The sequence below is a fragment of the Sinocyclocheilus rhinocerous genome, unplaced genomic scaffold, assembly GCF_001515625.1.
Source record: "Sinocyclocheilus rhinocerous isolate Xijiao unplaced genomic scaffold, SAMN03320098_v1.1 scaffold988, whole genome shotgun sequence".
Classification (NCBI taxonomy): domain Eukaryota; kingdom Metazoa; phylum Chordata; class Actinopteri; order Cypriniformes; family Cyprinidae; genus Sinocyclocheilus; species Sinocyclocheilus rhinocerous.
The window spans coordinates 1,050,160-1,066,622 of record NW_015650363.1 but is presented as its reverse complement, the minus strand read 5'-3'; the positions used below and the strand labels follow the sequence as shown (position 1 = coordinate 1,066,622).

Here is a 16,463-nt window from a genome sequence, read left to right as displayed (position 1 = left end):
ATTTTGGTCCATAGGCTATTTGTGTGGCGCGGCGCTCTACGAAAGTCCACGGAAAGGAAACCGAGATGACAGAAATAAAGTAAACACATTGCAGTTTCGAATGATCTGTATGACCAAAAATGACGGAGTATTTTTTTGTCGTTTGTTTTTGTTGTTTGTTTCCGCTGTTCGATCGCGCCGGCGCCTTACGCACACTAGTTGAAATTGCTTATTTCTCTGGATTTAAACATTCTTCGAAACATTTGGGATAATGTAAGTACACAAGTTAGCAACATATATAACACTGTTCTAGTGGTTTTTGGATATTTTAATAAAAAAATCTTACATATTGTGCCTTTAATGAAATGAATCATTAATGAAATGAAATGTTGAAGCACTGCTTTCACTCACGGATCAGCGCTTTAAATTGTTGCTTGCTTTATTAAATTTGTTTTCAGATCAAGGGTCTGTTTCATAGTGCGGTTTCCCATGGGAAACAGAGTTGTAGGAATCTATTTATTTATTTATTTGACTTTTAGGCTGTTGAGAAGGATCAATGTGTGAAGCTCAAAATTAGCATTAAATATGTGGGGCACTAATTTAAAGTGCTTGTTATTGATGTTCATTATCACTGCTCGATTTAAAAAGGCCAGTTGTAATCATACTGATATCACAGTTTTTCACGCATGGAATTATCCATGTTTATTAGTGATTATGTTTGCTTGATTATATTATTCTCACTGTAATATTGTTAATGCTGCTTTTAATTTTCAGCTTTTCACCAGTTTCACAAAGCTTGCCTACTTCCCCTCGTCTGCTCTGCAAATAACATTTATGTTGATTAGGGATGCACTGATGATACTATTCTCGCTGATACCAATAAGTGAAAATTCTATATAATTTTGTCAAAATTGCACTACCATTAAATATTTGGGGTAGTGTGTTTATTGTTGATGAAAGAAATTAATACTTTTATTCTGCAAGGCTGCATTAAATTGATCAAAAGTGATTTCTATATCACACAAATCTTGTTCTTTTTACAACTTTCTATTCATCAAAGAATCCTGAAAATTGTAATCCCAGTCTCCACCAAAATAATAAGAACTGTTTTCAACAAAATGATAAAATATAAGAAATGTTTCATGAGCACCAAATCAACATATTAGAATGTTTTCTGAAGAATGGACTAATAATGCTGACTGTACAGCTTTGCATCACAGTAATAAATTACATTTTACAATATATTCATATAGAAAACGGTTATTTTAAATTGCAATATTTCACAATATAATTCTTTTTACTGTATTTGTAATCAAATAAATTCAGCCTTGGTGAGCATTAGACTTTCTTTTTTAAAAGCATTAAAAAAATCTTGCTCAAAAGACCACAAATTTTTGAACTATAGTGTAAATTTAAAATTAAACACTAAAAACTAAAATCAGATTGAAGTGTATTAAAGTGTATTGTATCAAAGTGAATTTAATACATTTAATGATAACGTTATAATGTCCGATATGAAACATTTATATTGACTAAAGATAACATTTAAACATGTTATTACATTATTATTGTTTTTAAAGATTAACTTTAAGAGACCGTTAGATTAATGCAATGCTAAATGTAAAAATAATGGAACTAAGATGATGCACAATTAAATATCCAATATGGACTGATATGATAAAAAAATAAAACATTGGCCAAAAACCAATAGAATGCTGATATATCATGCATCCCTATCATTGATACCTAATATATGACTTTATATTTAATGGTTTCCTGGCTTTTTTCCCAAAACAGGTCGGCTGAAGAAAGAGCATGCTCTCTCCCGAATCTCTGATGAGAGTTTGGATAAAATCCCGGAAGAGGAAGAGGAAGCGGAAGCCCCCGTGTTTAAAGAGCTTCCAGGTGCAAAAAGCAGCAACGATGCTGTGCTGCCCCTGACAGAGGAGTCCACAGGAGAGCTGAACAGCCTGGCTAATGGAGGCACCGTCCTGCCTAACGGCAGAGTGTATGGTATGTTAAAGGACTTATCTTGTGTTTAATGGGTACTATCTGACCAAAATGTCCTGTGCTAACCTGATTGGCTTATTTCGTTTTTTTTTTTTTTCTGTCAGGTCGCACCAACTCCATGACCAACGGGTGCCTCAAGTCACCCGTGTCCAATGGGGGCTTCAGCTTTGATGGACACATGCGCAGCGATGGCCAGGTCTATCACACGGTTCATAAGGACTCTGGTCTCTACAAGGACCTCCTTCACAAGATCCACCTGGGCCGCCTGGAGGACGAGCGCAGCAGCTCACGTCCCGACAACAACTACCGTCACCTCCGCCGCAACAACAGCTATACATGTTACACAGCAGCCATCTGCGGCATGCCGGTGCAGCCCCTGATGCGGTCGGAATCCAGCGCCCCTCCTCCAGAAGACAGTGAGAAGCTAGTGGGCGACACAGTCTTCTATTCGAAGAAGCGATTGCGTTACGACAGCTATTCCAGCTACTGTAACGCGGTTGCAGAGGCTGAGATTGAAGCGGAGGAAGGTGACGTGGATGTGAAGTTGGCAGCAGATAAAAGGGAGCCCCGGGCCCCAGCTGAAGGGGTGCTGGAGGACTGTGTTGATGAGGACAAGGAGGAGAAGGACAAGCCTCAAGTCTTCCTGCTCTTCCACTTCCTGCAAATCCTGACCGCCTGTTTCGGATCGTTTGCGCATGGGGGGAATGATGTCAGGTAGGCCACTTGACGTCTATGTTTCAAAACCAAGATTAATTAATTTTTATGTGCAAGTTTTTAAGTATGCTTTTGAGAAACTTTGGTAGTTTATTTTTTTATATTTTTACTTTTTAGTGTGACTAGTGCATTCAGAATAAGACCTACTGTACTATGTGCACCATTTCTTCACATTCCACAGCATTAGTGTGCCCTGAGAACAAGCCCTCAGTTCAGTGCCACAGATCTGGTTCATGGCTCTGCAGATGATTTGGCTCATACCCAGACTGTTAAGACCAAAGTGAGACGTGGCCATTAGTTTGGGCTAACTTCAGCTGCTTAATGCTTTGACAGTTAAAATCTTTCAATTGTTTTTTTTGGTGACATAATTTGATTATTGTGTTTCTATTTAGTGTGAAGTGTAAACAAAATTCAAACAAAGTTCTCCCTCAGAAAAAAAAGTGCTAAAGCTCTCACTGGGGCAGTACCTTTTCGAAAGGTACAAAATATAGACCATATGTACTTATATGCACCCTTTAGGGGTAAATAAGGTACAAACACGTGCCTTTTAAAAGGGTACTGCCCCAGTGACAGCTTTTGTACTGTTTTTTTACTGAGAGCATGTGACCTCTCCACTGTCAAATCAATAGCAGCACAAAATTAAATAATAATTATTTAATAAATGTATTATTAATAAATATGTTATTAATATTTAATAATAATATTTCTTTGTTCATTCAAATTATTTTTCCATTTTAGTTTTGGGGGCAAATTAATTTAGGGCAGATTCATTCTCTGGTTTATACGCTCAAAAGTTTGGGGTCCATAAGATTTTTTTTTTTTTAATAAAGAAATTAATGCTTTTATTTTAAAAAATTGCAATAAATTTATCAAAAGTGACAGTAAAGACAATAATGTTACAAAAGATTTCCATTTTAAATAAATGCTGTTCTTTTGAACTTTCTATTTATCAAAGAATCCTGAAAAAAAAAAAAGATTTTCACACAAATATTAAAGTGCAAAACTGTTTATAACATGATTACTAAACACTGATATACTGAAATGTAACTGGACACAAATCCAAACCAAAATCAAACATTTTAAATGAGCCTTTGAAATAAAAAAGCAAATTATTTTAGTGTATAATAATCTGTTTCTGTTGATGTCTAAGCTCCAAAATTGTATATATTTAAAAAAAAATAAAATAGAATTTAGAAATTATTTTAATAGTGAATTAGTGTTTCTTCACGTGAATCTTATCACACACAGACTTTTTAAGTGTGAACATGACTTTCGTGAGTATCAAATCAGCATATTAGACCAATTTCTGAAGGATCGTGTGACACTCAAGACTGGAGTAATGATGCTGAAAATTCAGCTTTGCCATCACAGGAAGTTATCTTTTCATAATCATGATACATTTTGTGGCTGAGTTCAGCTAATATGTTGATTTAAAGACCACATGGCTTCATGTCACTTCCCCTGTGAACACGCTTGTTTTTTCCTTTTCTGCAGTAATGCAATTGGCCCTTTGGTGGCCCTGTGGATGATTTACGAACAGGGTGGGGTGATGCAGGATGCGGCCACACCAATCTGGCTGCTGTTCTATGGCGGCATTGGAATCTGTACTGGACTGTGGGTTTGGGGTCGACGTGTCATTCAAACGATGGGCAAAGACCTCACTCCCATCACCCCCTCCAGGTGAGATCAGCCTTTTGGCAGAGAGCATGATGTTTGTGCATGATAATTGATGCATGTGCTCCTGTTGCATGCAGATGTGATGATTTCTTATCCACTGTAAGAAATCTTCTTAAGCCCAATGCACACTGTATGATTTTGCCCATCATTTTGAAATTTTACCTAAGGTCTCACTGGCATCATACATTCAATCTAACAAGCAGCAATCAAAAAGAACAGAAAAATTGCACAGTGTACAGTGAGCTTAATTTAAGTGGCCTCTTACAGGAAACCCATGACAAAAACACACTATTTTTCCATGTTTTATTTATTTCTGACAATACAAAAGGTGTCTGTCTTTTCCTGTAGCAAGTGGAAAATTGTTGAGGTGGGGGACCGGTTTTTGGTGTAAAACGCTGACAGAACTGAAACCTTCCTCTTGGTGCTAAACCAGTGCTGAAGGTGTAATCGTAGACTACAGAAACGGAGCATGTGCTTTGGCAGCAGGGACACAATAGTTTATCTGATAATTGAAATCTTGCTAGATTAGTTCTGTTTATCGGCTTTTCTCCTCTCCCGTTTGGGTACTTGCCCTCAATCCCTCTTTGTGTTACCACCACAAATCGGGTTAAATATCACCGTAGAATGACCTTAATTTAAATTTTTAACACACTTTAGAATAAAGTTCGATTAAAGAGACTGGTCGCTGTTTTGCACCCACCGCTCAGAACTGCCTGAGTTTGCTAAATTTAGCAAGTCACTTGTGCACACAGCCTCAGCGACCTTGCTTTCTCTTAGTAACGAGACAAACTGTCAAAAACAAATGAGCTTGAGTTGATAATCAGAACAAAGGCTTTCCACCCTATAAAAAGATCTCTTGTCATTGTTCTGAGAAAGCCAACAGCGGATAATTTTTATAGAGATGCTTGTTAGGAAGTCATGATTACTAAACACTGATATACTGAAATGTAACTGGACACAAATCCAAACCAAAATCAACTATTTTAAATGAGCCTTTGAAATAAAAAAGCAAATTATTTTAGTGTAATAATCTGTTTCTGTTGATGTCTAAGCTCCAAAATTGTATATATTTAAAAAAAAAAAAAAGAATTTAGAAATTATTTTAATAGCGAATTAGTTTTTCTTCACATGAATCTCATCACACACAGACTTTTAAGTGTGAACATTACTTTTTAAAAAAAATTTTTTTACTGTCAATAATTTATTCATCATCACTTAAAGTTTCACTGGATTCAATTAAACCTGGATCATTTCATGGCACAGTTTTTTTTTTCCCCACAAAGTATATGTCATTAGATGATAAAGTAACAGATGTAACAGAAAAAGTTACTGAAAGTTTACTCCAAAAAAAATCTTATTGGCTTACAACTACCCAGAACAATGTATAATGGTGAGTTTTGCTAATTTTAATCAGAAAATTTAAAATTTACTATATTTTAAATGTATTACTATAATTTAAAATTATAGTAATAGTGTATTTAAAAAAAACTCCTCAAACATTAACAAAAAAGAAAATTCATGGAAGTTAATGTGATGATTATTCATTTTTATTATTATTTTAAATATTTTTTAAAGACAGAAACTTTGAACAAGATTTAACAAAAAAGCAAATTATTTTGATTTGCTGGAACAATTTGCAGTTTCTCAATGTGTGTGTGACTGAACGATTTCGCACTGCAGGTCTCTACAATCCTGCATGACAGTCAGTCTATACTGAGTGAGTGTGCATCAGGTGGCCATGTTCCCTGTCTCATGCCCTCACGTAGTGCACAGAAATAACAATCGATGTGACCTCAGACAGTATCTGTCAGCTTGCTCATTGGCTTTGATGTTCGTTGACAGGAAGGAGTTGGTTTTTTTTTTAGTGGGGACAATGTAAGGGAATAGCGAACACCATGCAGTATACCTTTTTTTCAAAACTCGTGCTGTTTAGATTGGTTTGCATGATTTGATGGAAGGTTTGTCTGCTTGTTTGTGCACAGTGCATATCTTCCTCACATGTTCATGCTGTCTGTGTGTGTTTTAAGAGGCCACAGGAGTTTATCAGCACAAGCGTAATCACCACAGAACTGCCGCTGTTTCCACCTGCATGCATGCACACGTGTCTACCCTGTGATGCACACTCACTCTCACACGTTCATACTTAATAGGCAAAAACTCACAGAAAACCTGTCAACCTTGTTTTCTTGTTACTTCACCTTCATCTCCTTGTGGACTTTTTGCATGCCTGTTAAAATGTTTCCACTCCTCCAGACCTGCGTGCTGCACGTGCACCAGCCTCTCTCAACGGCATGCATTGCAATTATTGGTTGAACTGCAGGTGTGACTGTATAAAGTTGTGTTTTGTTGCCCTCCCCCCGCAGTGGATTCACTATTGAGCTGGCCTCAGCGATCACTGTTGTTTTGGCGTCCAATATCGGACTTCCAATCAGTACGACACACTGCAAGGTAAAGATCGGGTCAGAGCCCATCTGGCCCCCTTAGGTTATTGTGTGCACGCCACCAGAGAGAAGAGGGAGCCGTCTTGTTTTTGCAGGGAATGAGAGGTGCCCACATCAGCTTTCAGCACATGATGCTATCTGTTATTGATAAATAATGACATGGATGCACAACCACTTGACACTTTACACAAATAGGGTGCTGTCCAATCACAATAAACTGACCAAATCTCATGTTCTACTATATTGTTTCGCATTGAGTCAAATGTCTGACAATTATTTGGATGTGTCCCGTCTCGCTGGTCTCGACCTCGCTAGACCTCAAATGTAATCAATTATTAAACTCATACAATCAAATGATATAATTTTAGAATTATAAATAATTGTAGAAAAATGCTTAGTGTTATGTCTGAGACAATATTTTCCTAATTAATGCTGTACAGTTGCTTTGACACAATCTGTATTGTTAAAAGCGCTATATAAATAAAGGTGACTTGACTTGACTTGTTTAGACAAGTAAATAACTAGTTGTCAATAAATAACAAGTTGTCCAGCTCAACCATTTAATCCAGTTACCAAAGTTAAGTTATAAGAATTAAGTTGCAAGTAGAATTTTTATAGGAAATATAAGTTTATTAATAACCACTGTTGTTATTTTGCTAAAGTTTTTAAAAAACAGTTTTTTGTTAATTGAAAGAAAGCTGAAATAAAATCTAAGTATTAGATCAAAAACTTAAAAATGAGAAATGTTGCATTAGCAAATAACTGAAAATGTTTCAATTGAAATACTTAACTTATTGAAACTAAAACTGAAATAAAAATCAAAGCTAAATATTAAAAAAACTAATAAAAATGACAAAAGCACTTAACAAAATGACTGAAACTAAAAATAAAATAAACTCAATATATGAATAAAAGCCAATTCAAAATATTAATAACTAATGCTATTAATAAATAACACCTAAAACATTAAAACAATCAGAAATAATACTAAAATAGCACTGTTACTACTACTAACAAAAATATAGTACCAAATTAACTAGACTAATAGGACTTCACTATTATTCTGAAATGTTATTTTTGTATGTACTGAATTTAAATACAGAATTATTACATAAATATTAATTTTATTAAGCAAATTATACATTTTTATTTTTAGAAAATAAGGAAATCACATAAATCAGGTTTATGACTGCATTATGTTGGACATAATTTAGACAAGATTACCAGTATTTTAGTAGCAGAAAAATCCTCATATAATAAATAGAAAATAAAGCATATCATATAATATGTTGTTTGAAGTGCATGAGCAACATTTTCTGAACGATAAGCATTATTTATTTAATTTTTTTTATTGATAATGGCATTTGATGTATTTATTTTTAATCAAGATTATACTCTGGCAGGCATCCTGGATTCTCTGATCTCAGCCATCCAGTTACTGATGTCATTGGCTCGGTCACTGTTTCTGATGCTTATAAAGCAACTTTACTGCACACTGATGTCAATCCTGGGACAATGAACGCTCTCATCAAGGCTGAGACAGCTCTCTCAAACCCTTTAGAAATGAAGACGAACGCTTCCTCCTCTTCTCTCAGGCCTTGGTGCATACAGGATGAAATAACACTCTTCTCTTCACAGATCTGTGTTTAAGTGATGCTTCACTACATCATCTCTTTGTCCCCCTCCTCATCTCTCTCATGGCATGTTGCTGTGTATTTGTCTGCATTTGCTCGGGCCACTGGTGTCTTGCTCCATGCTATGTGTGTCTCTTATGTTTTATCTGTTGTGTTTGTCTTTGTCTTGTCATTTGTCGTCTTTTCACAGTGGATTTTGCATTGAAGTAATGAGTGCTCTAACAGTGCTCGTTGCCTCAAATGTGGGCATTCCTATAAGCTCCACCCACTGCAAGGTATTGGTATAGTAGTGAAGCTTTGGTAGTGCTAAACTCCACCCCCATAGCTTCTCTAGTGTAATCATCGAACAGCCAATCAATGCTCACCTCTGCAAACATGTAACTCCATGATTGCAGTTGCAATTCGCCTATTTGATTCATTCTTTTTTCATCTGCTTAGTAGTTTTAAAGATAATGCATTAATCGAAGACAGTATGTTTTTAAAAGGTACTGGGTAGTGCATACATTGTAGTCAAGACGCTAAACATGTCAACCAAACCATGCCAACTGCAGTGATTGCATTAAAACGTAGGTAATTTCTCCTCTTTAGCATAGGTCAACAGCCTGAACTGGTCACATTAGGCTAATACTTGATAGAAATGAGTCCAGCAATCTCACCTGTAGTCAAAAATCAATACAAAACCCTGTTTACAATTTGTCGCTACACATTCCTAGAGCACAAATCAGCTGACCTCTATTTATTCTCTATTTTCTTGTGTGTGCTTTATAATGTTTTTGTAGGGGTTTGGGGATGCTTTGTGATACAAGGGCAGTCAAGAGCTTTAAGCATGTTTGGCTTTAGACTGATACCTCATTCTACTCCATGACCTCTATTCAGATTCATAAACTTCTTGTAAAATCTTTGTAGTGCTTTAAAACCTGGTTTGAGGCTAAAGATAGAGGGCTTGAGGTTCAGTTTGAGTTAGGGCTGTCAAGTTAACATGGTAATTTGGTGTGATAAAGAATAAAGGCCTGTTCACACCAAGGACAATAACTATAAATATATAGCTCTAAAAATCGTTCTCAATATTAAAGAATAGCACACCACACCACAACTATAATGATAAAGGCACAGCGAAATGATTTCATTGGAATCACTTTCAGAACGATTTTTCTAGCTGATGAACGATAAAAACATTGACACCCAATTTATGTTTACACTACCGCTCAAAAGTTTGGGATCAGTAAGACTTGTAATATTTTTTAAAGAAGTCTCTTAAGCTCATCAAAGTTGCATTTATTTGATCAAAAATACAGAAACAAAAACAGTAATCTTGCAAAATGTTATTAAAATATAAAATAATGGTTTCTATTTTAATATCCTTTAAAATATCATTTATTTCTGTGATGCAAAGCTGAATTTCCATCAGCCATTACTCCAGTCTTCAGTGTCACATGATCCTTCAGAAATCATTCTAATATGCTGATTTATTATTAGAATTATCAATGTTGGCAACAGTTGTGCTGCCAAATATTTTTTTTGGAAACTGCGATACTTTTTCAGGATTCTTTGATGAATAAAAAGTTAAAAAGAACAGCATTTATTCAAAATATAAATCTTTTCTAACAATATAAATCTTTGCTATCACTTCTTATCAATTTAACACATCCTTGCTGAAAAGTTTTAAAATTTCATTCAAAAAAAAAAGAAGGAATAAAAATGTATTGACCCCAAACTTTTGAACAGTAGTGTATATTGTTAGAAAATATTTCTATTTTAAATAAATGCTCTTCTTTTTAACTTTTTATTCATCAAAGAATCCTGAAAAAAAGTATCACAGGTTCCAAAAAAATATTAAGCAGCACAACAGTTTCAACACTGATAATAAATCAGCATATTAGAATGATTTCTGAGGGATCATGTGACACTGAAGACTGGAGTAATGGCTGATGGAAATTCAGCTTTGCATCACAGAAATAAATTATATTTTAAAGGATATTAAAATAGAAACCAATATTTTATATTGTAATAACATTTTGCAAGATTACTGTTTTTGTTTCTGTATTTTTGATCAAATAAATGCAGCCTTGATGAGCTTAAGAGACTTCTTTAAAAAAACATTACAAGTCTTACTGATCCCAAACTTTTGAGCGGTAGTGTGTGTATATATATATATATAAACCAACAACTAGCTTTAAATACTATTATTCATTTTATATTTTCAGTTTTCATTTTAGTTTTAGGTTAAGTTTCAGTAATCTTATGTGCTTTTGTCATTTTTACCTTTTTTGGCTTTATTTTTATTTCAGGTTTAGTTTTAGTAATTTAAACGTTTTTTAAGTTTAGGTTTTTCTAATCGGTTTATATTTTATTTTTGCTTTATTTCAATAATGAAAATATTTTTAATAATTTTAGTTTTAACAATAACACTGTTACTGACTGACAGTTCAGTTTAGGCTAATTTACCCAATATGGGGTTAAACGATTTTTTTATGTTTTTTTTTTTTAAGTTTTATTTTTAATAATGTTGAATTAATGTTTTTTTTCCCCAATCAAAATCACACAAAGCACAGAAAGCACACAAATCAGCAAATGTTGCAAAACAGGGTTGCATTCAGGGCTGCTATAATAATGTAATGCGCTTGAGTTGTCTTTAATTGGGGGCTTTTCTGGGTAAATAACAATTTGATTAATTAATCTGCATATCGGCGATAATTCATTCATAATTTTTAATCGATTGACAGCCCTAGTTATCAGCATTACTACTGTGAGCATGTCATGTCTTTGTGTCACAGCATCCAAAATATGAATTAGCAGGCCGTTAATGTTCAGATGAGCTTTGTCCAGTAAAGCCACTTATATTATTATGAAATGGGAACAAAGACATTGCAGCAATGGAGGAGTCGCATCTTCATCAGGTTTATTTTGATTAGATCTTGTTTGCTAAACAAATTCACAGAAAGGTCATAAATCTTGTCTTGATTTCATGGATTAGTCACATGGCTCACAGGTCAAGCATCTTGCATGATGTTTGAGTAGATCAAGGGGTTTAAATCATGGGAGAATTAAAGGCCTGAAGTCTTTTATTCTCTGTTGTTGACTTTGGGTTGGCTTTTGCTCCAGATTTAGCCCCCTGTGACGGAGGCTTCGGTTGCATTGACCGTATAAGAAGAGCCAGATAGCTCTTGTATCTAGCAAACACCTGTCACCATAACCCCTGAGTCACACAGCATGTATGGAAATGTTACTCCTCCTGCTGCCCTGTGTTCGGCAGGACATGACATGACTTTGCCTTTCAAGCAAAAGGAGAAAATGAGGAAAAGAACGCTTGATCTCAAACCTTGCTGTACTTTGTGTTCTCTAACTAACCCCTGCCCAGGAGTTTGCACAATTAATCAAATCCATGTATTTTGTTATTTCAGAAGAGATATTATGCTGATATGAAATCAAAATTTGGATCAACCCATGTCTGTTAGTGTTGAAGCCATGTAGATTTGAGTTGGGTTTGCCCACATTTAGTAAAATGCTATCTATAATGAATAATTGGGTGATATATTAAATATGTTGAGTATATTCCCTTAATTTTTGTGGTGGTGATTTATAAAATTAAGCAACATGGTGAATATTGCAATGATTTAAGCATTATTGGAATAGTCCAGGGGTCTCCAACATTTTTAACACCATGGACCGGTTATATTTTGAAAATATTCTCGTGGACCGGCTGGAGTGGGGTGGGGTTTATATATATATAAAATGTTTGTGTTTCAGCGGATCATATTGTGGTTTTTGAGTGACGGATCGGATGATTTTTCAGATAAGCACAGAGAATGAGAATGGCGGGAAGGGTTTTTTGACAATGTTATATGTATGTATCTCAAACGCAAAAAGACATGAAAGAGGAATCAACTCTGTATTCGCACGCTGTCTGAAACACGTCTCTGTGCGTGTGCGCGCTTCTGGTGTGTGAGGCTGCTGTGCACACCGAAAACAGCGCGTGAGGAACGAATCGAGTTCTCTTTCGCTTCTTCTTATGGTTTAAAATCGCTTGAACGTGTAGATTGCCAAATTAATCTGCGAATCACATGCGTGCCGAACTGTGGGGCCTGGTCCATACGTATAACGGATCAACTGCGATCCATTTAACCTCTAATATATGACAGATCAGAACAATCATTCATTAATTAATTGAACATTTCATTTACATGAAATCGTCAAATTGCTACTCCATAGCAATCGCATCCAACAAACGAAAATACAAAATAATCAGTAACACGTGATAAATAGAGTGTCATACACATTTTTCCCAGAACGTTCTTGCGACCCGGTAGCAACACTTCCACGGCCCGGTACTGGGTTGTGACCCGGTGGTTGGGGACCTCTGATTTATAGTAAATGACCAAATATTATTTAGATTAGATTTAGATTTCATCCAGCGCTACTAGAAATATCATGTCAGTCATACCACCTACTAATATCAAATAGCCAGGTCTGTGCCTTCAACTAAAGGCTATTGACCTTATTAAAAAAATGTGGCAATGTAACTTACTTGCTGTAACTTGAAGATTAAAGCAGGACAGAAACATATGCTTGTGATTTCATGGAATCTTTAAAAAGCCTTTATAGAAATAACAAAATACATTTCATAAAGATTGTATGACCTAGTTCCACCCTGAAAAATGAAATCCACATTTTGCTGTTTTCATATTTCTGTAACTTGCTACTGCTGATTTTGCCTTTGCTGTGGGTGCAGGTGGGCTCAGTGGTGGCGGTGGGCTGGATCCGCTCCAAGAAGGCTGTGGACTGGCGTCTCTTCCGGAACATCTTCCTGGCCTGGTTTGTGACCGTCCCTATAGCAGGCCTCTTCAGCGCTGCTGTCATGGCCCTGTTTGTCTACGGCATACTGCCTTACGTTTGAGATGGAAAATGGGGAAGAGAGGGAGGTATAGGAAGGTAATGATGAAAAAATAAAACCCAGACACAGACAGAAAAAGTGGACAGCCAGAGGGTGGGGAGAGTCTTCAAATGCTGCCTGGAAAAGCATCCAGAATCATTTGACTTAAATATCCTTAATCTTGTCAAGAGTATTTATTTCCGTTTTGATTTTCTATTGTTTTGTTGAAATGTTACCATAAACCGTAAGATCTTTGACTCATGATTTCAAATGGTACATTTTCAAAGTTCCAAAAAATAAATCTCGTACATTTGTGGTCCTACATGTCCAAGGGAGTAAACAGATGGAGAACTGGACACATATGCAAATACAAATACTCAAAAAATCAGTACATGATGAATGGGACTAGAAAATTGGTTTTATGGCACAATGTTGTGGCTACTAACTTCTCTTGGGCCTCTAAATGTAATGTTTTAATATGCATCATGTGTGGTGTGTTGTAATCGCACTTTTATTCCCATTCGCTGAAACATCAAACTTCTACGTAAATGACACTGAGACAAGCATCCTACTGTTCAAAACCTACATTAGCTGCATTGCTAAAATCATACCTCAGTCAACACTCTATGCCACATAAAAGACAAGTGACAAAACTCATAATACATGAAACATTGAAATAAGATGAATCATTTTCGTAGTGGTTAATGTGTATGAATTCCCTGTTCTTTTATTGTTGTATTTATTTTTAGACATGTTACCATTCATACCTTTTTAAAAACACAAGAGGTGTGAAGACAAAATCATATTTGGAACTATGTATGCTACTATAATTTCTACTGTGTATATATTCAGCTATGGATTTTAGATTTTTAGTTATTCGAGGTCTTATATTGTTACATTTAAGGAGACTTTAGACCAGGTTTGTAGTTGCATGAAACATATGCTTTCCAAGCATATGAAAAATATCAAATATTACAAAATTATTTTACTATGACAAGACACTACATCCATAATCCTGTCATCATGAGTATATCAAAAATCAACTTTATCTCCCATTGCCTACCCTAAAAAGATCCTCATATCAGTGAAAAATAAATCATGCACCATCATTTAAAGATATAAAAATATGAGGAGCGGGTTAGGATCATAAAGGAGTCTCATCTGAGGTATTACATTTTAATCCTGTCATCATGAGTATATCAAAAATCAACTTTATCTCCCATTGCCTACCCTAAAAAGATCCTCATATCAGTGAAAAATAAATCATGCACCATCATTTAAAGATATAAAAATATGAGCGGGTTAGGATCATAAAGGAGTCTCATCTGAGGTATTACATTTTAAACTTTCTGTAATTCACCTTTTGTATAAATATCAATAGGTGATTTTTTTTTCTCTCTTTTTGGAAGATTAATAGCCAAACATTGTGATTATCAAGTTTAAATGCAATACTCTTTGACAGAGTTTGTAATAACAATTAAACAATATCCAAACAAAAGTAATCAGTTGACTGTATTGTGGATACAGGATGCTAGTAGTTCAGTCTAGCAATAGTATATAATGTTCTTAGAGCCCAACGGATGATGCCAATATAAATACCTGTATGTGCCAGGACAGCCAAAATCACTTGCGGTGAACCCATAAAACCAACACAAACATAGATTTACCCACTTCATATACAGTATATATGAGGTATCGAGAGGCAGTGTTAGACACCGGGCCTTTCAGTGTCATATCAGCATTCAGTACTGATATCACAGAGGTTCATCAGAAGAGGAATTTGTTTAACATCAGGTCAGGATGTGATTCAGTGGCACAAATGTGTCATTTAAGGAAAGGTCAATATGTAACAACCTATTTGTGGCCCTGACCCCACAAGAAACCAAAAAGTCTCGTGATTTCAGTCCAAAAATGGCCAGGCTCACATCAAATGACCATGTGATATCAGGTGAACTGGGCTTAGATGTTTGTCAGACACCGTTGTAATCTGCCTCGGGATAGTCACCAGATTTGGAAACTGTACAAATGTGTGGCTTTGAACCAATGCAAAGTGTTGCTCTTTTTTTTTGTGTGTGTGTGTGTGTGTGTGTGTGTGTGTATTACTTTTGTTTTTATTTTTCATTAAGAACAAAGCTATGCTTATATGGCCATTTGCCTTGTAATGTTGTGCTTTACTGTTTGTTGGATACAGTAACTTCAGTACTGTGGTGTTTACATTGTAATCATATTGTAGAATAACTCATTGCAGTGGCCTAAAAATGCCAATCAACTAACTATTAATCACAAATTAAATATGAAATAACCAGGCATAGTGCAAAGGTGTTTCATGTCATTTTGTGTTTTAGCAGTGTGAATCATAATGATCCTGTGTTACATCACACTGCTATATGTAGTACACAACTTTACATGGTGGATATGATTAATAAAATAATAAAAGAAATTAATAGATATAAATTTCATTAAACTATATTTTTCTACATATATGGGTGGTGACTTCTCACATGGAGAGTAAACTGGGCTAAAAGTAAAAAGTAAAAGTACCAGTAACTTTAATAAGAAAATTCAGTGCTGAATACCACTGAATAATTTCTTAAAGATGGTTATATCGCAAAAGAGTCTAAAAAGTTCAGGCAGGGGATCGTAACGTGGATTGGTTCCATACATCCATTGTGTTTTTCTTGCCCAGAGACGTCTCTCCCTTGTGTGAGAGTGAGTGGTTAAAATTTTAACAGTTTTTCATGATTACTTTTTGAAAAGTAAGGCTGAGTAACTTTGTAATTTTGTTTCCCTGAAATGCAATATTGAGCTGGCAGAATGTGGTCAATCGGACCTCCACCAGCAGTGGCGATACACCGTTTAGAGTTTAGGGCACAGCAAGATCCAGTAAAACTTTTTACTAACCTGTATCCAATATTTAGCATCAACCTGGCAATATAATCTGCCTTTCTGCTATGACTTGGTTTGTTTTATAACGGCACGCCAGCGAAATCTTCCACATGTGCAGTAAAAAAAACGCCAAAAAACATTCTTTACGCAAGTATGCGAATGCAGATGCTTGGCACTCAAACAACTAGCATACGCTCTTTTGTAAATTTGATCTCACGATAACAAACCTCAGTACTCAGAGTGATCGAATTG

General features: G+C 35.4%; 1 protein-coding gene across 4 annotated transcripts in view; it reads left to right on the top strand.

The window, feature by feature from the left end:
* LOC107711867 (sodium-dependent phosphate transporter 2-like) overlaps nucleotides 1–13,766 on the top strand; it is a 40,404-nt gene extending 26,638 nt beyond the window's left edge. For 2 of the 4 annotated variants that reach the window (XM_016516936.1, XM_016516937.1), the window contains exons 7-11: nucleotides 1,777–1,992; nucleotides 2,094–2,703; nucleotides 4,198–4,383; nucleotides 6,744–6,828; nucleotides 13,185–13,766. In XM_016516936.1, the coding sequence (XP_016372422.1) occupies nucleotides 1,777–1,992; nucleotides 2,094–2,703; nucleotides 4,198–4,383; nucleotides 6,744–6,828; nucleotides 13,185–13,349 (1,262 nt within the window). In that variant the 3' untranslated portion in view covers nucleotides 13,350–13,766. The other 2 variants (XM_016516938.1, XM_016516939.1) reach the window with 2 other exon arrangements.
* The last annotated feature ends 2,697 nt before the right edge of the window (nucleotides 13,767–16,463 follow it).